At 41.9% G+C, this 27,969-nt stretch overlaps 1 protein-coding gene across 1 annotated transcript; it reads right to left on the bottom strand.

Annotated features, from left to right (window-relative positions):
• Positions 1 to 8,661: 8,661 nt before the first annotated feature.
• Positions 8,662 to 27,960, bottom strand: eed (embryonic ectoderm development; the record flags this gene model as incomplete). The annotated part of the gene is made up of 12 exons (XM_080720282.1): positions 8,662 to 10,269; positions 11,101 to 11,174; positions 12,948 to 13,106; positions 17,534 to 17,639; positions 18,005 to 18,138; positions 18,792 to 18,883; positions 20,011 to 20,092; positions 21,934 to 22,059; positions 22,316 to 22,381; positions 23,122 to 23,214; positions 23,981 to 24,133; positions 27,826 to 27,960. The coding sequence occupies 12 exons, from the start codon at positions 27,958 to 27,960 to the stop codon at positions 10,143 to 10,145; spliced, it is 1,347 nt and encodes a 448-aa protein (XP_080576408.1). The 3' UTR covers positions 8,662 to 10,142.
• Between the last annotated feature and the right edge of the window lie 9 nt (positions 27,961 to 27,969).

The raw sequence follows: 27,969 nt of genomic DNA, 5'->3' as shown, positions 1-27,969 counted from the left end.
ACACACACACACACTACGCTAAGGACCGCAATGGAAATCACTTTGATAGATGTCTTTCATATGCGTTTTTGTCAATAAAGATGCCATGAAATCAAATCAAAACCCATCTGTTTTTTTTATACATACAGTAGGATAAGTTAGGGTTTTTTGACAATATATTACATTATATAGGATACTATGTTGCCATTTGACATGAGTTTTCTTTACTATATTGATGGTTATATTGAATATTATATTATGACATAGGTAGGGTTACTATCTTCTTACTATCAGAACCGTTACATCTTGACCATATCTGACGTCCAGACGGACGGGTAACGCTTGTCTTTTTTGTTGATTGACTCTCACGCTCTGACATCACTGTGATATCATGTCATGGGAACCAAATCACTTTTATTACCATATACGGAGATCCCTGTGATGCCAGGGGAACCAAATCCATGTTATGCCCATATATGGAGATATGGAGATCCCTGTGTGAATTAAGCCCACTAGTCCTTACCCGTTCAAAGATATGAGCTCCGAAATGATGTGCAGTGTGTGGGTTATGGGATGTGCACTGTGCACACGGTATATGAGGGATGGAAAGTAACTTTAACTGGTACTTGCATGATAATATGTAGGAGCATCAATGTAAGAAATACCCGTTTCGTTTAATGGCTATGTGTATGTGTGTGTGTGTGTGTGTGTGTGTGTGTGTGTGTGTGTGTGTGTGTGCAGCGGTTTGGACCGTGAGACCATCCGCAGAGTGGTCTGTGTTTCTTTTTGAGAGGGTCGGTCCGCCTGAAAAACGCGTTTTGGAACAAAACGGTTACGTTTTGCGCGTTTGTGACGCCCTCTACGGGTCGAATTGGAAATGCTTCTGGGGATTCGTTGAGTAAGCCACCCGCAACCTGTGGTAGAAATTCAGTGTTGACTCGACGTTTTGTTTGTGATTTATGGCTATTGTTTGCAAAACGGGCCCCTCCCGCTAACTTTGGAGGCCCGTTACGAACGAACGGTATGGACTATCAAAATATCCCTTGACTATGTTCATTGCATGGGTTCAGAGATCATGTGTACCCATTTTCGTGACATTTGAAGAAAATATGTAGGAAAAGGAGCAAAAAGTGTGTTTTGGAGAAAATTCAAAATGGCGGAAAATCTATCCTGACGCAAATGGGCGGGGCCTATATCGGGAGATGCGTATTGACCCAAGGAATCCAGGGAAAAAAGAATTTTAATGTTCCGACCTACGGTTCAAGAGTTACAGGCCGAAACGTAAAGTGGACTGTTATAGCGCCACCATGAGGCCAACTGACAAAGTTATTTTTTATTTAATCCTTGATATCATTATAAATCTCCTCTCAGAGTTTTGTAACTGTAGCCCCTATGGTTTGCGAGAAAAAAAATATTGAATGTGAGTTTTTGCGATTCCCATTATAAGTCAATGGGAAAAATGTATTCACTAATAAATTAATATCAATTAAACGATTTGTGAAAGTGAAAAAAGGGCTTCACAGTTATGTCAGGTGTGTTCATATGCTATTGGTGATGCGATTTCAGATCAATTGCTCCAGCCACTGAGGAGAAACGCTGTTTCAGACACTCACTCAGACACTCACTCAGACATTTGGTGAATTATATGTTAGATATCTGTGAATGCCAATGTAATCCCTGTGATGCCAGGGGAACCAAATCCCTTTGGTCAGATGAGCCAAGACATGGCACGACCCACTTTCGCCCTTAGGCGTCTTACTGGTACTATATTGATGGTTATATAATGACATTTGGTTTTCGTGTTCTAACAAAAGCCATGTTTTCATTACAGTGCCAGACATTTTCCTTCAAAATAAAGGGGAGGGGGGGGGGGGGTTCAAATGCCATCTTTGGCAGCAAATGTTCTGGTATAGCCATAAACCACCGTTTTCATTAGATCATTGTGGCGGCATGCACGTCATACTAGCATGAGAAGTGACTGTAACCACTGTTTCTAAAAACTGTTTATTTGAAAACTTTATACCCACTAATTATTTTAATGTAAAGATTAGACTAATTATTTTAATGTAAAGATTAGAAACAAACTTTTGAAGTTTTAACTAATAATCACATTTCTGTTTGTCCCTACTTTAATTTGATTTAAACCCAGCAGTCTGTTATTATCTTCAGTCAACGTCATGACGCTAAACCAAACTCCCAGTACTTTGATTTCTGGTGTTTTCATATAAGGGACATTTTTATTTTCTTTCTTCAAAAATTATTAGGTAGCTTTCCGTGAAAGTTTTTGCCCATTTTCACATGCTGTTCATAGTCTAACTAATTTGATATGCTGCATGCCATGAGTAATAATCTTTAAATTAAACTTATTTCAGGTAATCAGAGAGAAGCAACATATGGGGTGTATAGTTTTCACACTTTTTGAAAATGTTATACTAATATACTTATCAATAATTATTTTAACTAGCCCTTACCCGTTCAAAGATATGAGCTCCAAAATGATGTGCAGTGTGTGGGTTATGGGATGTGCACTGTGCATACAGTATATGAGGGATGGAAAGTAACTTTAACTGGTGCTTGCATGATAATATGTAGGAGCATCAATGTAAGAAATACCCGTTTCGTTTAATGGCTGTTTCAGACAGACAGACAGACAGACAGACAGACAGACAGACAGACAGACAGACAGACATTCGCAAAATTATAGTATAGATGTAAAGACCTAAATGTGATTTGAAACAAACTTTTGAAGTTTTAACTAATAATCAAATGACTTAAATATGGTGGAAAAGGGCAAACACCTACAGTAACTGTTTACTCATAATGAAACATAAAATCACAAATACAAATTAATTATCTAATATTATGCAAATATTTAAATCATTGAATATTTATTTACCTTTTGACCTGCCGTCTCTCCTTCAACCTGAAATATGACCTAAATCCTTTAATTTATGTGAAAGAGCTGGTGGTGTGAGGGTGAAGCACAGGACTCATAAGTCAGAGGTTGGGGGTTTGAATCCTGGCTATGGCATTATGTTGTTTATGAGGAGGATAGATTTAGCCTAAATTTGAATAAAAAAATAATTAAAAGATTTATTCCCCTTTTCTTACTCAACTCTCTGCCTCTGTTCACTTTGGCGTGCTACGCGACTTGTTCGATCGCTCCGCACACTTTCTGCCTCTGTTCACCTTGGCGTGCTCGCGCGACTTGTTCGAGCTTTCTGCTCACTTTCATGCTTACCAACCCTTTCAGTCTGGCAACTTATACTTTCTGCCTGCTTTCTCCACCATCTTTCGATATTTTTCCATCACGCAACTTGTTCTGTCATTCCGCCCATTTCTTTTTGAACTCTCTCTTTCACCATCTTTCGCTTTTCTGCCCGTTTCTCTTTGAACTCTATCTTTCACCAACTTTCGCGTCACCATCTTTCGTTTGTTCTCTTTCACCATTGGGCAACTTTGTTCACGTTTCATTTTCTGACTGAGTTTTGAACTCACAACTCACAATCTTTGTTCTGCTTTAGTTCTGTGTCTTAACCACTGGACCACAGTGATTCATGCTTTACTTGTTCTCTTGCGCACTCTTCAGTGAAAGATTAGGTACAGGAATAAGGGCCAGATACAAACTTGGTAAAATTTCTCTGCGGGATTTGAACCTTGAACATCTAGCTTGCAAGGTCTGTAGATTAACCACTACACCACAATGATTCATAGTTGATGTGTCATCTTGGCGCCCTCTTCAGTTAAAGATTAGGTCCAGGTAAAATAGCTATATAGAAACAAGGAAAATTGCTTGTGGGATTTGAACCAATGACCTGCTGGTTGTCAGACTTCGATCTTGACCACTGTACCACCATGATTAATATTTCACAGCTTCTCTTGGGTGCTCTTCATCAAAAGATTAGGTAGCTTACGGCTAAAGAGTCAGGTAGATATTTGGGGAAAACACCCTAGTTAGGGTTTGAACCAATGACCTTGTGCTTGCAAGGTCTTTATATTAACCACCACACTACCATGATTCATCATTTTCTCATTATCTTGTGTGTTCTTCAGTGAAATATTAAGTAGGGATAAAAAGTCAGGTATAAAAGACTTAGTTTTTGATAGGTTTGAACCAGCAACCTTCAGTACTCAAGGCCATTGCCTTAACCACTGCACCACCATAGCCATGCTTTCAATTTTCATTTGTGTGCTAATCCTTCAAAGATTAGTTAGAGGCACAAGTGCTTGGTACAAACAAATACAAAATAATTGGAACTAAAAGTTATGCTTGGTGTGATGCAAACAGTGAAGGGAGGAAGATATTTAACGTGTGTCTTCAATTTAAAAAATATATCTTTACTGCTGAGCAGAGAAACAAGATTAGGATACCAAATATCCTTGCAGGTTTAGAACCCATAATGAACTATTTGTAGGGTCTGTATCTTATCCACTAGACCACACAGTTTCATACTTTGTTGGGTCTCTTGTGCAGTGTTCATTGAAAGATTAGGTACAGGTTTAAGTGCCACAAAATTGGATAAATGTCCCTGCAGGTCCAGGATTTGAACATGAAACCTTTCATTTATAAGGTTTGTATCTCAACCACTACACCACAAAGGTTCACACTTGATGTGTCTTCTTGCCTCTTTGTTCAGTGAAAGATTAGGTCCAGGTAAAAGAGACAGAAGGAGCAAAGTTTGAGATTTGAACAACCAACCTTCGGTTCATTAGGCTTTTATCTCAACCACTGTACTACCAAACTTGATAGAGAGCTAATGGTATTGTGTGCTGTTCATTGAAAGATACTGAAGCGGTCTCTTTTAGTTTAAAAAATGTGTTTATTGCTGAGAAAAGCAACTGAGAAACAAGATTATGGTACCAAGCAGGTACAAACTTGGGAAAAATATCCTTGCCGGTTTAAACCCATAACCTTCTGTTTGTAAGGCCTGTGACTTAACCACTTAACCACTGCACCATGGTGCCTAATAATAGTTCCATTCTCTTGTGTGCTATTCATTGTAATATTAGGTATGGGTAAAGAGACAGTGTCCAAGCGGGTTTTGAAACCAGAACCTTTAAGTTGCAAGGCCTGAAAGATTAGGTACAGATACATTTGGGGAAAAAATATCCTTGCTGGGATTGAACCTATAACTTCCTTTTAATTGAGACTTTATCTTAACCACTAGACTACAATGGTTCATATTTAATGTGACCTCTTGGTGCACTCTTAAGTGAAAGATTAAGTAAAGAAAACAGATAAAGTACAAGGAAAAATGCTTGTGGGATTTGAACCAATAAACTTCTATTATATATTGTATCTAAATATTGGTCAATGACAAGGTTTAATACAGGTTTTAGCCTGAACTAACACTCAGATATTTAATGTTCATTTTCTGTCTGTCTCTAATTCCAAGCCATTTTAGATATAATACCATAATGCAATTTGCTTGCAACAGGGCGCTGTCTTTAAGCAAACATTGCAACAATACAATGGTAAATCGCATGGAACCACAATGAGATCTATGTGGAGTCAATCCAATTCAAGCCAATTTTAGTACCACTTTACCTCATGGTTCCACCTCATATATAGAGTCTCAATAGAATAAAGTGTGGTGGCTGATAATATGTCCATTCTCTTGTGCGCTATTCATTGTAATATTAGGTATGGTTAAAGAGACAGTGTCCAAGCTGGTTTTGAAACCAGAACCTTTAAGTTGCAAGGCCTGAAAGATTAGGTACAGATAACGAGTCAGGTACGAATTTGGGGGAAAAATATCCTTGCTGGGATTGAACCTATAACTTTCTTTGAATTGGTATTGTGTCCTCTTCTTGCACTCTTCAGTGACAGATTAGGTAAAGGACAGATAGATACAGTACAATGAACATTTGTGGGATTTGAACCAATAAACTTCTATTATATATTTTATATAAATATTGTTCCATAATAAGGTTTAGCTTAAATAATCACTCAAATGTTTAAATTCCATATTCTTATCTGTCTCTATTTCAAAAACATTTCAGATTTAATACCATAATGCCCTATGTTTACAACAGGGCACTGTCTTTGGGCTAAAATCGGAAAGATACAATGAAATGCGCATGGTACCTCAATGAGAACAATAAGGAGTCAATCCGATTCAAGCCAATTTTAGTACCACTTTACCTCATGGTTCCAAAAGCTAGAGAATAGTCTTTACTGGTTTTGAACTCAGAACCTTCTATATTAAAGATCTGTATCTGAACCACTATACCATTTATGCTTAGAATTCACTGGATCAATGTGGATATCTTAATAAAAGATTGGGTTTTAAGAGCCAGGTAAAACTTGGGAAAATCTGGTTTCATACCAAGAACATGCTGGTCGCAAGCCCTGTATCTTAACTGCTTTAGAAGAAAAGAAAAGAAAAAGGAATCAACAAATAGTTCTGCTTGTGGTAGTTAAAGTTTGAACTTGTGGAAACATGCTCAGTGGATTTGAAACCAGAACCTCCAACAATTAACTCATTGACTGCCAAGGCCCGAGTTTCCCGAGTTATTACAGTAGTCCCAGGCTGCCACAGCCCGAGTTTCCCGAGTTGGAAGCCATTTTGAAAAAAAAAAAAAAAAAAAAAAACCTTTTTTTTTTCAATTTTTTTTTTTATAAAAAAAATTCAAAAAATGCCTCAAATGTATTAGGCATGATCGCAATTGCGAAATTGCATGTTTAGCCCCATAACAAACACATCTTTCAAAATGTCAAAAATGGCTGTTTTGTCTGACTTTGAAGGCTTGTATCTCATGAATGCCTGAACGGATTTCCAAGCGGATTTTTTTGTTTGAAAGCTGTTAAAAAGTACTACACATATGGTGCATATATGGTGCATGGGCGTGCACGATCCGTGCACTAAAAATTGATCCGTGCACTAGAAATTTAGGAACGTGGTACTTGGCGGCCATCTTGAAAAGGGCATTCAATGAGTTAAGACTTGTGCCTTTACCACTACTCAACCATAATACCTGATTATTCTGTTGTCTTGCCTGTCCTCAACAGGGCACACTCTTTGCGCTAACATTGGAATGTTACAAAGAAGGTTAGCATGGTGCCTGGATGAGAGCCACGCAAAGTCAATCCATTCAACCCAATTTTAGTACCACTTTACCTCATGGTTCCACCTCATTCATTCATTCACACACACACACACACACACACACACACACACACACACACACACACACACACACACACACACACACACACACACACACACACACACACACACACATATATATATTAGTCTCAATAGAATATAGCCTCCCAAAAAGTACCGCCCCCTTCTCGAGGGGGCCCAATAAGAAGTGAGACCCTTTTTTTGACATAAACAAGGGCTCGATGGCATAAACAAGGGCTCGGTTTCAAATGGGCCAGGGTCCCCTGAGAGCCAAGGGACCCTGGCAACGGCCCCACCGGCCCAATAGTTAATGCAGCCCTGATCTCCCCCGGTCCTTAAGAATATCCCTTTAGTCTGATGGTTAAGATGTTGGACTTTCACGTGGAAGACAATTCCAGCCATTACATTGGTGCTGTGGCCTGTGACATGGATGGAGTTTCCCTGTGGGAGGTCAAAAGGGGGGTGAGTGTAAAGCAGAGACTCACTGCCGCTCAGCCCTGATGGCCTCAAAAGTCTATAATTTCTCCCCTCATGCAGTCCACAGGGATGTACAGTATATGTGCCCAGGGGTGTCACACCAAATTCTGGGCCCTGGGTACAAGGATTCACTGTGGGCCCCCCATGAATGTTAACTATTGAAAAATAGCAGATATACAAGCTTGCTGCGAGCTTGTAGATCTGCTATTTTTGAAAAATCGTGAAAATGTGTGCAAGAAACTTTATGTCAGTGGTGCTCAAACGTTTTCATGTGAAGGACCCCCAAGATGATATATTTGGCCACAGCTAGACCCCCATCTCAAAATATTTAGCTCCAGGGACCCCTCCCCGGAAGCAAAATTTGAGTTACAAATGTTCGCTTAAAAGATTCAAAGATTTGCGCACATTTTTACGGCTTTTCAAAAATAGCAGATCTACAAGCTCGCAGCGCGGCACTCTGTGCCGCGCTGTGAGCTTGTATATCTGCTATTTTTCAATAGCTAAAGTTACTATAGGGCCCCTCCACCTTGGGCCCTGGTAACTCAGTCCCACTTTCCTACCCCTTGTGACGCCCCTGTATGTGCCTTTGGTCTGGAATTTCACGTGAGACCTGTGTACAATTCCTGGGCTTTACACCAGCATGGTTGACAAGGACACCTGATCACAATTGTCATCTATTAATGCTTACACCTCTATGTAAACTTGACCGTGGGCATCTCTCCCCCCCTCTGAACCAAATGTAGAATTATTTGACACTAGTAGATCTACAAGCTCACGTGTCGCGAAGCGATGCACCATGAGCTTGTAGATTGGCTATTTTCATACAGCCAAATAATACACAGCACTGAAGTGGTTTATGTATGTTCTGTAATTAATCAAAATCTACGAGGTAACTTAAGGAAAAGTAAAGTTAAAGTATTGACATTTAGAAATACTCCAGTAATGAAAAAACAACATTGTAAGTACAGTATTGAATACATTTACACCACTGCCTCCATTTCATCAGTTTTTCTACTTTGATATCACAGCAGCACATCAGAAATGCAACAAGTCATCTGTACAAAAATAGGTTTTTATTTCCATTCAAATTAAGTGACGTACAGGTGATTTAGCAAAAGCAAATGCAACTTTAGGAACCTTTAGAAAGGTTTTGTTCAATTTTTTATCCGACATTGTATTAGGAAACACAAATAGAGTTGTATGCGATTTGGATTTGAATAAAGCCCTCGTAAAAATGCAGTGGTTTCCATTTCTTATCTCTTCATCCTGCAATGTTTTGCCTTAACATGTCAACCAACACGATAATAGTTTTCATATGACATTTATAGAACAATGTCAACAAGAGAACAATTAGAATAGCACGGGCAAACTGAATAGGGCCTTCGGTATAAAACTGATTTTTGTTGTTGCCTGCTTAGAAACAGCCTCCAAATGGGACATCTGTTAAAATTGACTAACAAAGGCACATTCTTCATGTAGAGACATTGTTAAATCATTCCTTTCCGGAAATAACGTGTTAGTTGCAGCACATCTGAAGGATGAATTGAACATGGCGGACAAAAACAACCCATATTATCGTGAGACATTGAGAGCTGGTAAGATTGGCTTTTCCCCGCAGTAGTGACCATTTTGGCCCCAAAAACGCAAGGTTTAAAGTGAAAGCAAGTGTCGTCAGAGTAAAAGTAAATCTCAACGTGACATACATAGTCGTGACACATACAGTGAGAAAGCAACCCAGGGGTGGTACGATCAAGATATTCAGGAATGTTTTTTACAAAAACACAACATTTGTGTATTTTACACGAAAGATCACATTTGCCGTGTCCACTTTTTTTTTTTTTTTGAGCACTGGCGATTGAGGAAAATCACCGTCCACCTGAGCAAGAAGCGTGGAAAATAAATGTCGGCACATCTGCACGTCTTAACCCATTCAGGCCTAAAATTATTGAATGCTTTAACCAGAGTGCCGCGCTGCGAGCTTGTATATCTGCTATTTTTGAAAAAGTTGTGAAAATGTGTGCAAATCCTTAAATATATGTATTTTCAAAGCAAACGTTTGTAAGTCAACTTTTGCTTCTGGGTGGTCCCTGGAACCAAATATTTTGAGATGGGGGTCCGTGGCCAAATAAATATAATTTTGGAGGTCTTTCACATGAAAAGGTTTGAGAACCACTGACATAGCAGTCTCTCAAGAACAGACTAACTGAGCTCCAGTTCAAGTGAAAAGGACCTTTTCTTTGACGATGGCTGGCCAGATTGCTGACATAGAAACATCGTTTTTTCAAAAAACCTTAGAAGGATTCAAAAGACACTTATAGAATCGGGTCAAAATTCTAATTTTCACGATCTTTCAAAAATAGCAGATCTACAAGCTCGCAGCGTGGCACTCGGTGCCGCGCTGTGAGCTTGTATATCGGCTATTTTTCAGTAGTTAAAGCATAAAATAATGATACACAATAATGTGTACCCGTTCTGAATGGGTTTTAAGGACCGAGCACAGAGTGTGTGGACAGTCAGGCCATCGGATATACGCCCGCGTCAGGATCCGAGACCTCATCAACGCTGTCGGTCCCAACGCCAGATGGAGGCGTCGTCGCACACGGCGATCAGGATACTGCTGTCTCGGCTGAAGCTGGTCTGCCGGATGGCCGACGTACACTTGGGGAGCGTCAGGGTGGTGCACCTGGGGAGAGGGGACAGAGCACGTTGGGTTCAATAAACTGGGGGTGAGGCGTATATTTGCAGCTTTGACTTCAGCTAGGACATGACTTCAGCTAGGACAGGGGTCTTCAACAGGGGGTCCCCAGAGTTACTACAGGGGGTCCTCCAAATCTTTGATTGACCACTTGAACCCTAGCGTTCATATTATGAGAACTTTAGCGAGCTAACTAAACAAATTCCTACTTGACAGAGTTTCACCCGGAAGTACTTGTGGTCGAAATGTAAACAGGGGTGGAAGATGGATCCCTTTATACTTTTGCTATTTTAGTGAGAATCCAATGCCATCCTTGGCATCAAAAGTGTTTTTTGGAGAAAATGGACATTAAAGATGAGAAAGACCGTTGGCTTCCATGTTATGGGATCACTATTGTGTGCACGACACGTGGATGCGCGATGATGATGAATCGGCGATTCCACCCGTGCCAGCACTTTTCAACGGACGGTACGTAGCCATTGCCAGCTTTACTGTATATACAGTAAATAGCCTGTGACATCGCGGGATCGGCACTCTAGATACCTTTTAATATTTCACGAGTATTCGCGGGATCGGCTACAAATGAGTTAATATTACAACAACAAAACAGGATACCAGCGGAAGAGGGACAGCTCATTTTCAATGAAAAATGTATTTAGTTTGTTTTTACAACTTGATACATTGTTTTTTTTATATTCTCCCTGTCAAATCAAGATAAAAATAGGGACACTATTGTGGTTATGTGGTTAATGTTTTATCTGTGCTGCTGCGTGGCCTTTGCTTCAGCCATCAAGTCACGCCAGGAGGAGGCAAACTCACTTGGCTTTGTGGGGGTCTTCAACCTCTAGGTCCCACACGTACAGCTTTCCCACCTGGTTGCCCAGAGCCAGCATCTGCAAGGCAGTTTGATGGACAGTCAGTCAACCATACATAAACATAAACCATACACAACATGAATCCATTTACAAAGGCCAGTCCACACCAATGCAACTACTTGCAACCAGTATCTGCAATGGTAGTTGCAAGGAGTTAATGAACCCAGCTGAGGTGTTACTATTTCTAGGCATTTGATGTATTGATGATGTTGATGTATTGAGTTACCTTGCTAATGTAAATCGCTCTGGATTAATAGTGTCTGCTAAATGCCTAAATAGTAAATTGTTGCATTGGTCATTGCAGGGAGTTGCGAGTTTTTCCTAAAAGGTTAAAAATAAAGTAGCAGATGTACAGGTACGCAGGTCCAGTGACGTGCTGTGTGGGCTTGTACATCTGTCAATCACATACCCTGCCTTTACTTGCCATGGGTGAGGGGAGTGATAAAGGAGAACAGGTGATAATGACATTATCACGTCTTACCTGGTTACCAGGTAAAGGGTTCAAACAGGTGCTGTTTGTGCGCCCGTCAAACACGGTACCGCTCCCGTGCACATCAGACACGCACGCGTGCCGCTAAGTTTAATGGATTTAATCATTCTGAGCCCAGGACATTAACGGATTAGGGGGTCCAGAGTGCCCCCTCCCGGCCCCATTAACGGCCGCTGTCTTATTTTGAAGGCCAGAAGTCTAGACCGGAAGTACTTCCGGTCTGACGTCATCGGATCGTGCGCCGGAACCGATGCGTGTCCACGTGGAGTTGTGTAATGGCCGACCGGGAGCTTTTATAACTGTGTAAAATAAGCGAGCATCTGCCTCCATCCTAGCTTCTAAAGTGTAGTTTTGAGATAATGGACATTAAAGATGAGATCGGCCGTCCACCTCAATGTTATGGGATGACTATTGTGTGCTCGTGGAGCCGTGATGATGACAAATCAGCGCGGATTTCGTCTCCGGAGCGTCGGCCATTGTACTAGGTATTTTTACTCGCCGTTACAGTAATATATTACTTTTCCCGCGACATCGCGTGGATGGCACTATAGATACTCTATTACTTTTCCCGCGACATCGCGGGGTTGGCTTTTAATGAGTTAATATTGGCATCCAATGTGATACCTTGCAAGCCTGATTCACACTTGATTTGACTAGTATGTGTCTCACTCCGAAAATGACACAACCTACAAGTGTGTAAGACCGGATTGCATCCAGGCACAAAGGTACCAAACCAGAGTGGAAAACAAACTGTAACCTTGGACAGTTCACAGAATGGCTGTGTACCAACCACCTCCTTGGCAACACACCTGTGTTCTGAGCCAATCCTCCCTCCACACTGTCAAGGGGTCCCAGCGAGACCGTCAATATATATATATGTTTTTGATATGGGTATAAGGCTACTGTATGGGTATCTGATAAATGGTTGCTGTTCTAACTTTTTGTGATTTTCTGTCAATTATACCCCTACTTGGGCATATTACAGTGTCACACAAAAGTATAAAAAATGGTAAATCCACAAGCTAAATAGCTTTGAGCTTGCCTATCAGCTACTTTCACGATTTTTGAATTTCACTCCTGAAAAGTAACTGGGAGGTATGAGGTTACCACCATGCTATTTCCTTGTTATTTTTGTGAATAAATAAGGCTATATGGGTATCTGATGAGTGATCATTGCTGTTGCCCTCCTGTCCAACCATGTGTGCAGGCTGCCTGAAAACGAATGCCCAGATCATAATCACTCACTCAATCTCTAGTCTAGGGGAATACAGAGAGAAAAGCCTCCATGAATGAACTTTTACCTTTTGCCAGAAGTCCATGGAAAAGCGCATGTACCAGATGTCACACTGGCTGTAGTCGAAGCGTCCCAGGATGGTGACATTGGACTCGTTTGGTTTGATGCGATCGATGTCATCCTCCATCTTCCCAGGCTTCCAGCACACGATGGCATTTTCACATGACTGTAAGCGGCATGAAAAGGAAGTGTTTGAGGAGATTGTTCATTTAGGCTACCCCAGACAGAGTCAAAATGGAACTTAATTGGCTCCATTTGAGTTGAAAGACACAATCCATAACTTTGTTTTTGCGAATAAAATGACATTTTCACGTAAGTGTGTGGCGGTTGTCATTGGTTTAGCTGCCATTCTATTTAGGCCGGGGGCCAATTCTGAAATTGGCACAAATTGGTACCACCCAAGGTGACCGTACGTTTTTTACATTTTCGTCTTCGTACATGTCTCTAGTTTACATTTTGGTATGATAACTCTTCCAATCGCCCAGCTTATTGACAGTTATCACTCCCTAAACAAACCAATATCCATATGAAACAGTGATGAGTATATACTGTATAGTGTGGTACGATGTGTACTTCCGTAGGATTTTTGTGCTAATTTTTTATTTTTTTTGCAGATCCTGGTTCTAGAGAGTCCAAACTATGAGAAAATGATGGGTGACAACTTTTCCGGACCCCCACCCCCTATCTGGGGGTCATCTAGTTTGGGGCCTCCCAGAACAGTACGCCAGCCAGTTAATATCCAATTTTCTTAATATTAGGGTTGTTTTCTAGGTTTTAAAACATTCTGAGTTCATTTATTACAATTTTGAAGCAGCCAGAATAACCTTTCTGACATTTGGTTGGGGTCTTTCCTCACCTGGGACCCCCCAGACGCCGGACCCCTGTGCCTATCTCAGTACTCGCTCTGCTCCTGCTCCAGAACAATGTCATATTAGATCATAATTGAATAAATGTTTTTGTTGCTGGACTCTGAAAACAAAAATGAGTAGTAGCAAATACCAGGGGTCTTCCACAGGGGCTTCGGGACCCCTAGGGGGTCCTCAGAGTTACTACATAGTGTACTTCTAATGTTTTTTTTGCGTAACTTTATTTTTTTACTGCTTTGGCTTTTATAGGGACCAAACTGTCAGAAAATGATGGGTGTCAGATTTTCCCAACCCCTGTCCCTTTTCTGGGGGGTCATCTATTTTAGGACACTGTAGAACAGTATGCCAGCCAGTTAATGTCCAATTTTCATAATATTAGAGTTGTTTTCAAGGTTTTAAAACATTCATATATTGCACTTTTGAAGCAGCCAGAATTAAGCTTTCTGACTTTTGGTGGGGGTCTTTCCTCACCTGGGACCCCCGGAACGACTCCTGAGCCTATCTCAGTACTCATTACAGTTCTTGCTCTGCTCCTGCTCCAGAACAGTGTCAAATTAGATCATAACTGAAGCATAAAAGCTTTTGTAGCTGGGCTCTGACAACAAAAATGAGTAGCTAATACCAGGAGTCTTCCACAGGGGGTCTGGGACCCCCAGGTGTCCTCAGAGTTACTACAGGGGGCCAGCCAAATGGCTATTCCAGTTTTGGCCCTATTCTTGCAACCAGTTAGTTTTATGCATCCTGGGTTTATGTAGTGTACTTGATGGTTTATTAGTATTCTCAGTATTATTTACTAGTAAGATGCCTCAGGGTGCCAATTCTTTGCCATCTGACCAGTGATGTATATCGGTGTACAGATGTACAGTATATTGAGATGTGCTGTGAGAGCCCAAACATGCTTACTCAGTTATTTGTTATGACAACTGACATCAATACCCTTCATGGAGATCCCTGTCTATAGAACCAATCACACAGATATAGGCTGTCTTGGCCATCTGTCTTGGCCATATATAGATTCTGTTAGTGTGGCATGTGGCCGATGTGGCCTCCATATATGGGCATTCCCATATGAAGTCCTGTTAGATATGGGCTTAATCTTGAAGACATCAAGGAACTCCATATATGGTCATAAAAGGGATTCTGTTAGTGTGCCATCACAGTGAAGCCAGAGTGTGATGTCAGAGCGGGCATGCAAAACAACCAACATGCAATTTACACACACACACACACACACACACACACACACACACACACACACACACACACACACACACACACACACACACACACACACACACACACACAGTCATCTTGTCATACATCTTGAATGTATGACCTCAGCATCAAAGGCTGGATTAGTATGTCCCTGTGACAAACTATTATTATGTCCACTGTCCAGGGGTACTTGTACATCAAGCTGCCTCACTGAAACAGGACATAGACTCCTGCCCTATGAGCCTCAGGGCTGGGCAAGGCTTACTTATTTCCATCAACATTGGAGTAATTGGAGCACTTTGGTCCAACAACCCCGCATCTGTGATAATGCAGGGTAATGGGATGGGATTTCAGTCAAAGAACTTGGAGCTGCACTGCTACCACATATCCTCCATGCCAGCTACATCACAATGCAGTATAAATGATACTTGACAAATTGCCCTGAGCTTCCACCAATTGAAGAACATGGATGGAATTCAGAGAGTGGAGGGTATTTTCCAGTCAGATGTCTTGGCTGACTGGGAGGTTGGGGTGACCAGAGATTTACCCCCTGTGGAAGACCCCTGGTATTAGCTACTCATTTTTGTTGTCAGAGCCCAGCTACAAAAGCTTTTATGCTTCAGTTATGATCTAATTTGACACTGTTCTGGAGCAGGAGCAGAGCAAGGACTGTAATGAGTACTGAGATAGGCTCAGGAGTCATTCGGGGGGTCCCAGGTGAGGAAAGACCCCCACCAAAAGTCAGAAAGCTTATTCTGGCTGCTTCAAAAGTGCAATATATGAATGTTTTAAAACCTTCAAAACAACTCTAATATTATGAAAATTGGACATTAACTGGCTGGCATACTGTTCTACAGTGTCCTAAAATAGATGACCCCCCAGAAAAGGGACAGGGGTTGGGAAAATCTGACACCCATCATTTTCTGACAGTTTGGTCCCTATAAAAGCCAAAGCAGTAAAAAAATAAAGTTACGCAAAAAAAACATTAGAAGTACACTATGTAGTAACTCTGAGGACCCCCTAGGGGTCCCGAAGCCCCTGTGGAAGACCCCTGGTATTTGCTACTACTCATTTTTGTTTTCAGAGTCCAGCAACAAAAACATTTATTCAATTATGATCTAATATGACATTGTTCTGGAGCAGGAGCAGAGCGAGTACTGAGATAGGCACAGGGATCCGGCGTCTGGGGGGTCCCAGGTGAGGAAAGACCCCAACCAAATGTCAGAAAGGTTATTCTGGCTGCTTCAAAATTGTAATAAATGAACTCAGAATGTTTTAAAACCTACAAAACAACCCTAATATTAAGAAAATTGGACATTAACTGGCTGGCGTACTGTTCTGGGAGGCCCCAAACTAGATGACCCCCAGATAGGGGCTGGGGGTCCGGAAAAGTTGGCACCCATCATTTTCTCATAGTTTGGACTCTCTAGAACCAGGATCTGCAAAAAAAATAAAAAATTAGCACAACAATCCTACGGAAGTACACATCGTACCACACTATACAGTATATACTCATCACTGTTTCATATGGATATTGGTTTGTTTAGGGAGTGATAACTGTCAATAAGCTGGGCGATTGGAAGAGTTATCATACCAAAATGTAAACTAGAGACATGTACTAAGACGAAAATGTAAAAAACATACGGTCACCTTGGGTGGTACCAATTTGTGCCAATTTCAGAATTGGCCCCCGGCCTAATTCTAGAAATGTAGATCCTGTGGTCAAGTAGGACACCTACTGGCTGGCAAGAGGTATTGCATAGTCAACTCAACATCCTCAGTTGTAGTTATGGACTACAACTTAAACTTTTACTGTGTATGAGTTTATGATACAATGCATTTTATTTTGAGAGAACCTTTTAAGAAGGATGTTTTAAGAAGATCTTTCTATTATGTTACTTTTTGTTCAATGCTTAATTTGTATTATGTGAAAAAAATTAAATAAATGGTAAATGGTAAATGGTGCATTTATATAGCGCTTTTAATCCAAAGCGCTTTACATAGATTGTGCATTACATTCACCCATTCACACACACATTCATACACCAGTGGCGGAGGAAGCCATGCAAGGCACCAACCTACTCACCGGAGGCAATTAGGGGTTCAGAGTCTTGCCCAAGGACCCTTCGACATTAACTCAGGGGGAGCCCGGATTCGAACTGGGAACCCTTCGGGATTTATACCCTTCGTGCTCTAATACCAGTTTCTCTACCCCTGAGCTATGCCGCCCCTAAATAACTTAAGTTATCCTGGTGCTTTGCAGGCAGCATTTTAGCATAACATTGTGTGTGTTTTCATGCACACCAATACTGATTACTGGGAATAAGATAATCCCATTGAAGCCATAAGGGTTTACATACAGTAAAAATTATATCAAATAACTAAATACTGAATCAAGCAACTTTAAATGTGTCCGGATTTGTTCATAAAAGCCGAAGTAGATGTTAAAATGACCCCAAACATGTTAGAAAGTGAAATATCCCTTTAGATGTTATAATGGTGACAGGCCTACCTTGGACAGGATGAGGTCGCCCAACCACCGCACACAGTCCACATAGTTCCTGTGGATGTCGCGCGTCGAGAAGTCTGGGAAGTGGATCTTCTGGGAGACGAAAGGCCTGGGACACACACAAACGACACACACAAACGTCAACGTTCCTCAATTAATTCACTGCCAACCACTTTTTCTTTGGCATATTGTCGCTATACGCCTTTTAATGTTTTTTCCCCCCTCCATAAATGACTGCCCCAAGTTATACTTGTGTTGTACGATGACGTTTTCGTAAAAGTAGCACCTACGCAAGGCCTTAGTTTGGACCCTTTAAGACCCGAGGCAGATTCTACAGAAGCAAAAGTAGCACATCGACAGCTCAAAACACCAGCAATCCACCACTTTTTATGTTTTTTGTGTGACGTTGTAGTATAAGGCGGCTTTAATTTACACCAAAAAAGAAAGAGTTACAATATGGAGTCATTGCAATACCTGTTGGTCTTGGAAGGGTTGTACTCGTATGAGCCTCGGATGGCTCTCTGCATCCTCTCGGAGTTGATCCTCCACAGTTTCAGAGAGTGGTCCATTCCACAGGACATGATCTTGTCACCCAGCAGGTCAAAGTCCTGTCAGCCCACAAGACGTCTTATTAAGTAGCAATGGCAATGGGAGACAGGGTAATACAGTTTCTCTTTCGAGGCAAGATTAAAATGGGCTGCAGAATTCTGTTAATTTAGTATTTTTGAGTGGTGCTAGCAGCTCCAAGTCGTGAATGTGTGTGTATGTACCTATCCGTACGCCCCTTTTCCGCTTGGACAATATGCCCCCTGTGACATCATGTGGGTCTATACATCATCATCATCATCATACTGTACTTAGCGTGCTGCTCGAACCCACACCGTTTCTTCAGGAACAGTATTTTCTAGTGCAATTAACATCATTGTGAAGTGAGCACCATTCACTTCACACTGGTGTCGTCTTCTCCATTTAATAATTCAGTTTCCCCAAAGAACAAACATAGGAAAATTCTACTACTGCCACCAAAATCTGGAATTCCGATACCATTCCTTAAAAGAAAACTGCATCACTGGCTTCTTTCAACACAGGCCTGGAAAACCACCTATCAGGAGACCACAAGGGAGGTGAACGGATTCTCCAATAGAAAGGATGTCATTCTCTGCTGCCATTGTCCTTTTTCTCCTTTGTACATATAGTGTTTTGTACTTTGATGACATGTAGTATTGTGCCATAAATAAAATAAATAGAAATAAACACTCACGGCACTCAACACCTCATCTCGATGCCCCTCGACCCCTCCAAATATAGCCACCAGTGTGTCTGTATGGATGTTCCACAGACGAAGGGCGTGATCTGAGAAAAGAAAAAAAGAGAGTATGAAATAGAGAGACACGTATATTAAAACTCAACTGCTGCCATTTAACAATACCTTCGTACTCTCAGATGCCATTCGTCTCCATAGACTTCCATGTAATTCATAGTGCACGGATCATGCACACCCATGCCTAGATCATGCACCACGTGTGTCCACATTGCTCACAGCTTTCAAACAAAAAAATCCGAATGGAAATCCGTTCAGGCATTCATGAGATAACAGCCATTATGTTTTCCTAAAATGTAAACAAAGATGGCTGCCATGCTTGAAAGATGGGGTTGCTATGGGGGTTAAACATGCGATTTCGCGATTGCTATCATGCCTACTACATTTTTTGATTTTTTTGTTTTTGTTTTTAATTTCCGGGATCTACGGGCATGGCAGGGAGTTACAAAGGGATTTTTCCGGGATTTTCGGGATTGGCAGCATATGAGTTAATCATATCCACATGGGTGAGAGTGAAAAACATGATACCAAACAAAAACACAGCAGAAACTATCATGAGATGGTTTACAGATCGACTGTCGGTAGCAAATGCCTTAAAACTCAGACCCTTGAGGAAAAGTTAGTGAAAACTAGAATGGGCGTGTACATAGGCGCCAAGTCTGTGGGTGCCGCAGGGTTTCAGCACCCCGCGGAGCGCTCCTATAGCCTATTTGCATCAATTGCATGTATGCAAACGGGCGGGGAGTAGCGCGCTCGATATGGCTTCAGCCCCTCGCTGGCGTGGACAAAACTTGGCGCCTCTGGGTGTGTATAAAATGAATATCAAATATCTAAATACTGAATCGAGCAACTTAAAAACTGTCCGGGGTGCTCCTAAAAGCCTGATTAAATTACCCAACGTCTTTTGAAAGTGAAATATCCCTTTAACCCAAAATGCCTCCAGTGGAGGTACTTGGAAATTTGGTGGGAATGATCAGCAGGCTGCCCTGAAGAGATGGATCAACTTTTGGGTCGAAAAGGCCAAAAGACAAGATCACAAAAAATTACTCTAAAGGTGGAAATGGAATATGTTGGCAGTTGCAATTTTGGAGGAGGTATGCACTCAACCGAGTGCAATATTTATACATTATTTTTTTAGATGTGGCGACAGGTAACCTACCTTTACTGACAGACAGGAGAAGGTTTGGATCCCTGGGATGAAACTTGAGCTCGTTGATGGCATTCCCGTGACCCACATAATGCTGCACCAAACAAGACACGTGAATACGACTTATAGACATGTCCATATATTGGACCTCTTCCTTACTTCCGTGGCAGGTCTTAACACTCACAGTACGTGTATACTAATTAAGGCTCTGATCCATTCTGGTCAATGTTGGCTCACATGAAAACACTCCTACACCACTCGCTACACCAGTGGGTCTCAAAAGCCCCTTTTCCATTGCAGCTTTAGCACCACACTACACCGCACCACATAAAAATATCTACATTTTCCATTACACAAAAGTACCCCTATCGGTAAGATACAAATTGACCCTTTTAACTGTGATTATAATACAATCTAAATTACAACTATCCTAATTATAATACACTAAAGTATTACTGTATTACTATGATAATTATAATACACTATAATATATTATAAGTGATTATAACAATCTATTATCATGTATTACAACTATATCCTGGTGGTCTAAATGAAAAGACAGTGAGTGATCAGTCATTATGAAGTGTTTGGCCCTGTTTGGCCTAGCACAGACCTACTCTAGTTTGGATACTTTTTAATAGGGATGTTAATCGACGCATTATTTGCGAATCGACGCGTTGTGGCCGAAAATCGACGCGTCGATCGACTTTTCTCACTTTTTTCCCCCGGTAAGCAGCAGCTGAGAGGAGAGCACAACGGCCCATTACTTTAAGCAACACAACTTTTGCAGCTGCACCCATCAGAACTTGCATCAAAGCCCTAATAATAATTATAATAAATAATTGCTTTTCTTTGCGTTAGCATCATAGCATGGAGTCTGTTCTCTAGAGACTAGAAGCGGAGTGACAAAGTCCATATGGGACATGCGGGAGCGCTGACCACTCGCTCTCATATATCCCCACGGGTGTGACACATTAACCTTAACGACGAGTAGTGTGGTTTGTGATCATCGCACACAACGGCGACGCTGCCATTAACAAGCGAGCTTTCGTGTCAAGCATGCATGCAGAGGCAGGAGGTAAACAAAACGCATCCAGTCCATAGAGTTGATACAGTCAGGCAAGTCAGCGCATCATCCCGGTCCAGCAGTGTTTCTCAACCTGTAGTCCGCGGACCTGACTAGCACCGCATGCATGCACAACACGACAACAGTCTCCGACACACACACACACACACACACACACACACACACACACACCCGGTCCTCTCACATTTGGAAAACATTAACGCTTATAACATTTTTGAACAAAGATTAAAACAGTCATTTTTTGGGGAAAAACTTTAGAAAAATAAAAAATATATATATATTTTTCGATTTTTCGACTCGTACTTTTTGAGTCGCGGTGAGCATGAGTCGATCGACGCGTCGTTTTTTTTTCACATCCCTACTTTTTAATACCCCATTTAGTACCGCTTTCACACCACTCTACCCAGGTCCTTGTAGTGGAAAACCTGGCACAAGTGGGCGGTGTGGAGTGGTGTGGTGTTGGGCCATGTCAGTGGAAAAGGGGCTAAAATGTGGTCCAAATAGCCCCTTACAGATGTGTAAAGGCCCATTCCCACTGGGCCAGATAACAGGTAAAAAAAAAATCTCTTTCTCCAGATATTTTTCCATTCAAAGTGGATGGTAGATACAGATAAAAAAATATCTGCCACAGATATTTCCTTTTTTTTTATCTGTTATCTGGCCCAGTGGGAATGGGCCTTAACTGAGTAAATGAACCCTTACAGGTCTATTTATAACCACTGTGCTATGCTAAACGGAACAGAGCCTTAATTAGTATAAAATGGTAGGACCTGTGGGGGAACTAAGGATGAGGCCCCATTTCTTTCTAATATGGCTGCTGTGCATAGAGCCTATCCGGCGGAGAGTACCTTGATGCATTGCATGGTGATGTGGTTGATCACCCTGATGATTCCACGGGAGCCGGCCACCGCCAGCAGAGGATGACTGGTGTTGGAGTCAAAGGTCCAGGCACACGTGTAGAAGTTCTCGTCGGCCTAATATGCGGCTGTGGTCAAGGAGATATAGCCAGTGCGAAAACGAGCCTGTGTCGTCCATCCCTGCACTGAGCAGGAACATACGTTATGTCTAACTTCTCCAGTGCAACACTTATTACACCATTTACTCTTTTAAAGCTGACTGTATAGTTTCCTTTTCAGTCTACAGCACACAGCACAACTGATTAGGATATACAAGTACAAGTTAAAAGTCAAGGAGAAAATGAAATGCACTACATTTAAGGGAAAAGGATACATCAGCATCCACGTAGGACTGCAGGAGTTTGACCTCCCCTTGAGAGTGGCATTCGTATAGCGTTACCTGGTCGAAGAGAGACAATGGGGCTTTTAAGCCGTGACATCATTTTGTAGGCAGAGGAGAATCTGCCCCCAGAGCATTTTCTGTCCCTCGCTATTTCAAAAAACAATGACTAAAGAATAACGACTAAAGTATAATTCTAACACTTTCCTTTCAACAACAAAGAGAAGAAAAATGTGTAAATAGTAAAAATAGTAAAAAGATTAATGGAAACTGGGGGCAGAAATTCTCCTCTGCCTACAAAATGATGTCATACTTAACAGCCCCATAGCAGGTCATGGAAAAAAGAGGTTACAACAGCTGTAGAGTAAGTTGATACTATTTGTGAAAAAGAAGAGCTCCCCAGCTCTCCCACACATATTTTAGAGGGAGGACCACGGTATGGATTAACAAGACGCTAATGCTTAACACTTTTTCTTAACCCATTTTAGACCTGGATAGCCTACATTATGTTGTTATACCTTTCAATCCAGAAAAGCACCCGTTTAGAAAGTCTCCATGTTTCAGATGTGTATGTTTTTCGTAAATTAAAGTCCTACGTCATCATACACGAGTGTCACACGAAAGTAGTGAAAATGGCCGATCTACAAGTGTTTTTGGAAAACAGGTTTAACTGTTTACAAAACAATTTCCTTCCACTTTTCTGGTCATTACGTCCCGTTAAAACCCATTGGCCTTTGTGCAGAGTTCTCCATGTCAGGTGTTAAAAGGAATCCTTCTCCATGTCTTTCATCATTACTCACCCTGTTGCTGCCGACGGTGGCGAACACGAGGGGGTCTCCCTCTTTGCTGTGCCAGTTAAACTGGACACCAAACAGCGGCTGGCCATGATCCTCCTGAAGAAGTCAACGCAAGACCGTAAATTAGTACCAGTGTTAACTTTTGACAGCACATTTGATTTAGTTTTAGTAATATTTTAGTCATCTGCAATGTTTTAGTCCCACCACAGGATCTGAGGTGCATTTTATTTAGTACAGTATGAACGAATCCTGTAGCTGTGACATTTCCACCAGGCTCAACAAATGTAGCTGTGTTAAACGTATAGAGAACACCCTCTGTTTATCACAGCCACTCTCAATCACTCCCCATGGGAGACCACACCTTCCCTCACTCATTAGTAGGCAAGGGCTACTATCGTGATAAAAAAAAAAAAAACACTTACGATAATTGTATCGTGGAGATTTAATTTATCACGAACTCGTCCTCTGTCATGCACTGGGATCCACTTAAACTCTCTACAATTGGTAAAGCATACATTGTGACACATTGTGAGCTTGTAGATCTGTTATTTTTTTGGGCAAATGTTCCACCCCAGGATAATGGATGTTGGGGATATTTTGATTATTGCGTTTTTTCGTCACAATTATCGTGACATGAATGTTTCATATCATCCCATCCCTACTCATTAGCAGCTCCCCGACCCCGAGTAGAGCAAGGATGGCCGTCAGCTTGAGACTACACCCCCCACCCCGAGTGTTGGGGTGGGGTTCCTCATCCCATTCCGAAATCATCTCATTATGTTTCAATAAATTGGTAAACTCAAGTAGAGGTGTGGTCTCTTACTGGTGAATACAGAGATGTGACAAAAGTGCCTCCACTCACCCGCAGGCTGTTGACACACTTAAAAGAGTATCTGCACTTCTTGGACTTCCACTTGCCCTTGCCCCAGCTCTTCCTGCCCGGCGCATTGGCCGTGTTGGTGGGGGTGTCCGGGCGCTCCACGTTCGTCCCACTCTCCACGCTGATGGCATCGTCCTGCACAGATGAAGCAGATCAAAAGGCAAAGCTAAGTACATTTCACATTCACTTGTCCAGGCACAAAAGTCACTTGTCCGGATAAAGATTAGACATTTCACAGTCATTCATTTCTTAAATGCATGCATAGGAGTGAGACATTGAAATATAGAATGAATAACAAAAGGACTGTAACGACCCCCCTTGCTCCCTCCACTCCATAGTATGGGCAGGCCATAGTCTGCATACAGCACAAAGCTGCCAGGAGCGCCACAGAAAAAGTGAAACCAAGAGCTACCTTTCCAATGGACAAGTACGTTTTTAATGAACTTGTCCGGAACTGGATTTATTATTTGTCTCAGACAACAGGACAAGCCTTAATGTCAAGCCCTGAAGTGGATATGACAATGACTTACAGTGTGAACATAATGTGGAGATCAACTTGTTTTCTTAATCGATTACTGAAAACTTCAAATGTTGCATTGTACCGTACAATGTCCACGTACAATGTAACTGTACGTACTGGTACAATACAATACATAGGCTGCCATTATTCTAAAATCCAGGGGTCTTCAACAGGGGTTCCGGGACCGCTGTAGTAACTCTACGGCCCTGAGTACTACAATTAGGGGTGGGCGATATGGTGATAATTATCGTTGAGACGATACAATGTCTCCACGATATGCCTTTTCAGAGGTATCGTATATATCGTGATACAATTGAGGGAGCCTTGTAAAAGATCCTGTTTAATCTTTAATACAGAGATTCATTGCCGAATTCAATTTAAACCTGCATTTTGGTCTAAATCAGTAGTTCTCAAAATGTAAAATGTCAAGGTCTCCACTTAACTCTGACAGTATACAAATGAAACCAAATGGACCCGTAAGGGTCCATTTGGTTTCATTTGTATACTGTCAGAGTTACACACTTGTAAAGTTCAATTTAGGCCTCCCAAAAGGAACACAGAGAGTCTAGTTTTTGTCAAGTAACTTGAAAAATATCCATAAAAACCAACTTGAAAAAAGAATCGTGATAAAATCATGTATCGTGATATAGCTTGGGAAAATATCGTGATATTGTATTTTTCCATATCCCCCACCCCTAACTACAATATCCACCTAGCATCCCTATTATGAGGCGAAATTTAGCCAAAAAAAATATTTATCGACAGAGGTTCAATGTAGATGGGGAAAAAGAAAAGAAAAAGTAGACCAAACACAGGGTGAAAGGTTACGTTTACATTTGAGAGTTTAAGTGGTTGAATGTCTGAAAATACACATTAGCGTGAATCCAACATGCACTGATGACAGTGCTGTCAAACAAGTCTACGAAGATACCTATGAAAAAGGATTACAGCTTAGGCAATTGGCACTGGCCGGTGAAAAATGGGTTACAAAATCGTGGGATAAAAGATTTAGAAAGAGAAACCCTGCTTTAAATAGTGTAATTGTGTGACCAGCCCATATCAGAGCCTACTTCTAGCCTAGGTTCCACATTTGGGTACCATCCATCCATCCATCCATCCATCTATCTTCAACCGCTTATCCGGAATCGGGTCGCGGGGGTAGCAGTTCCAACTGAGACCTCCAGATTTCCTTATCCTGAGCAACTTCCTCCACTCCCTCAGGGAGTATACCGAGGCGTTCCCAAGCCAGTTTGAAGATATAATCCCTCCATCTGGTCTTTGGTCTGCCACGGGGTCTCCTCCCAGTGGGACGCGCATCGAGGAGGACCTTCCTTGGAAGATGCTCGGGGGGCATCCGTACTAGATGCCCAAACCACCTAAGCTGACTCCTTTCCAAGTGTAGGAGCAGCGGTTCTACTCCAAGTCTCTCTCGGGTGCCAGTTAAAACGTGTTGTGCCATCAGTTGAGAAGCACCAAGACTGGCAGATGACGCCACGTTCACAAAGTCCTTCTCATGACATTCTTTTTATGGAGATTCCAAAATAAGAGCCACATTATAAGACCACATTTAGGAATGGGATATGATCATCACCAACAACACACAAAGAAAGGACAATAACATAGCATGGCCATTTCTTTAGCTCCCACAACAAGTAGTGTCAGCATCTTTTGAGAGACAAGTCCTCGTTATTGACTAGATCAGTGGTTCTTGGGACCCCCAGGGGTCCTTGAGGGAGTTCCAGGGGGTAACTAGGTGAGCCGGCATCATAGTCGCCTGGGCGGTGGAAGGCTTTACACCGCGGTGTAGTCTTTTCGAGTCTTTTTGAGTCATGAAACTACAACGTTACATCATTCCTCGCGGTGGAGAGCTTTCCACCGCGAGTCCCAACACATCTCTCTGTTTTTACTATCAGACAGACAGGCTCTACACCTCGTTCACCGATTGGTCAATCTAGACTAGTCAGTCACGGTGAATAGGACTCCACCGTGGCGTACTATGATGTCCTGCACTTATTTTCTGACTTGAGGTGGAAAGCTTTCCACCGGTGGATAGCTCTCCACCGTACACTCTGATACGGGCTTGGATCCAAATGGACCCTTATGGGTCTGTAACAAAAGGAACCAAATGGTCCATTTGTACACTCTCAGAATTAAAAGAACATTGATTTTACCATGTAAATTGGGGTCTCAGCTATAGAAATGCCATTAAAAGGGGGTCCGTAGCCTAATGCATGTCAAACTGGGCCTGGGGATCCTTGAAATTAAAATGGTTGAGAATCACTGCTAGACCGGTAAAAAATCTTCTCTAATGGGGTGTCCCTGGCATATCTTTTCAAATGGGGTCCGCGGGCTAATAAGAGTCAATTTGGGGGTCCTTGACATGAAACAGTTTGAAAACCACTGGGTTCTGTTTGTGCGTAACCATTAAAAAGGCAAGACACACATTATTTTACTAGGGTTTTTGTTGTACTGTAAGTGCTGCTAACAGCAGCTAGCAGCAATGTTACAGTTAACGATTAGCAACCCCATTGCTAGCCCGGTTGCTACAAAGAACCAAAGGACCAACGGTCTAGCTAGCTATGGTAAGGACAGATCTACAAGCTACCGACGCGTCACAAGGCCTGCGCGCATCGGCTTGTAGATCTGTTCCGTTTGGCCAGCAGCGAGCGACACAGACCGCGCACGACCCGGCGTTTGCCAACGGGTCTGAGGCCTTAAGCTAGATGCAGAATAGACGCAAATTTAGAGTGAACGTTTTTAACTCAAATCTTTGCTTCTGGGGGTCCCTGGAACAAAATATGTATAGATGGGGGGTCCATGGCCAAATACATAATTATAATTTTGAGGGTCCTTGATATGACTGTGACAAAGAGAACCACTGATAACATTTTTATTTATTTTTTTATTTTTATTTCAGAAAACTGTTAAGATTTAGAAGACATTTACAGCCTATCAGTGGTCAAGAAGTCAAGGAGGAGTCAGGACCCCCAAAATCATATGTATTTTGACATGTACAAGGACCCCAAAAATGATATGTATTTGCCATTTGGCCACGGACCTCCCCATCTGAAAATATTCTGGGGACCCCCCGAATCTGGGGGTCCGCAGAACAAAATATTTTCAGACATTTTCAACATTTTTTAACTCAAAGTTTTGCTTCCAGAAGAAGGTAAAAAAATGCATCTAGACCTCAGACCCGTTGGAAAAGGCCAGGTCGCCGACCAGACCGCGCTCCTCCTGGGTCCGGGCGGGGAGGTTTGAAATGAATGAAAGCTAGTTTTTAATTAAATATAGAAGCCTCTCTTACGTTCTCGTCTCCGGACAGGTCCGGGTTGCTGTTCTCGTCGCTGCTCAGCTTCTGCTTCTTGGCGCTGGGCTGCATGTTGCTTTCTTTCCCCGCCTGAGACGGAGGACACTCCGACATGTTCTTGTTCTCCCTCATTTTGACCCA

This window comes from Nannobrachium achirus (assembly GCF_963921795.1).
Source record: "Nannobrachium achirus genome assembly, chromosome: 24".
Taxonomy (NCBI): Eukaryota; Metazoa; Chordata; class Actinopteri; order Myctophiformes; family Myctophidae; genus Nannobrachium; species Nannobrachium achirus.
This window is presented reverse-complemented; position numbering and strand designations above follow the sequence as displayed.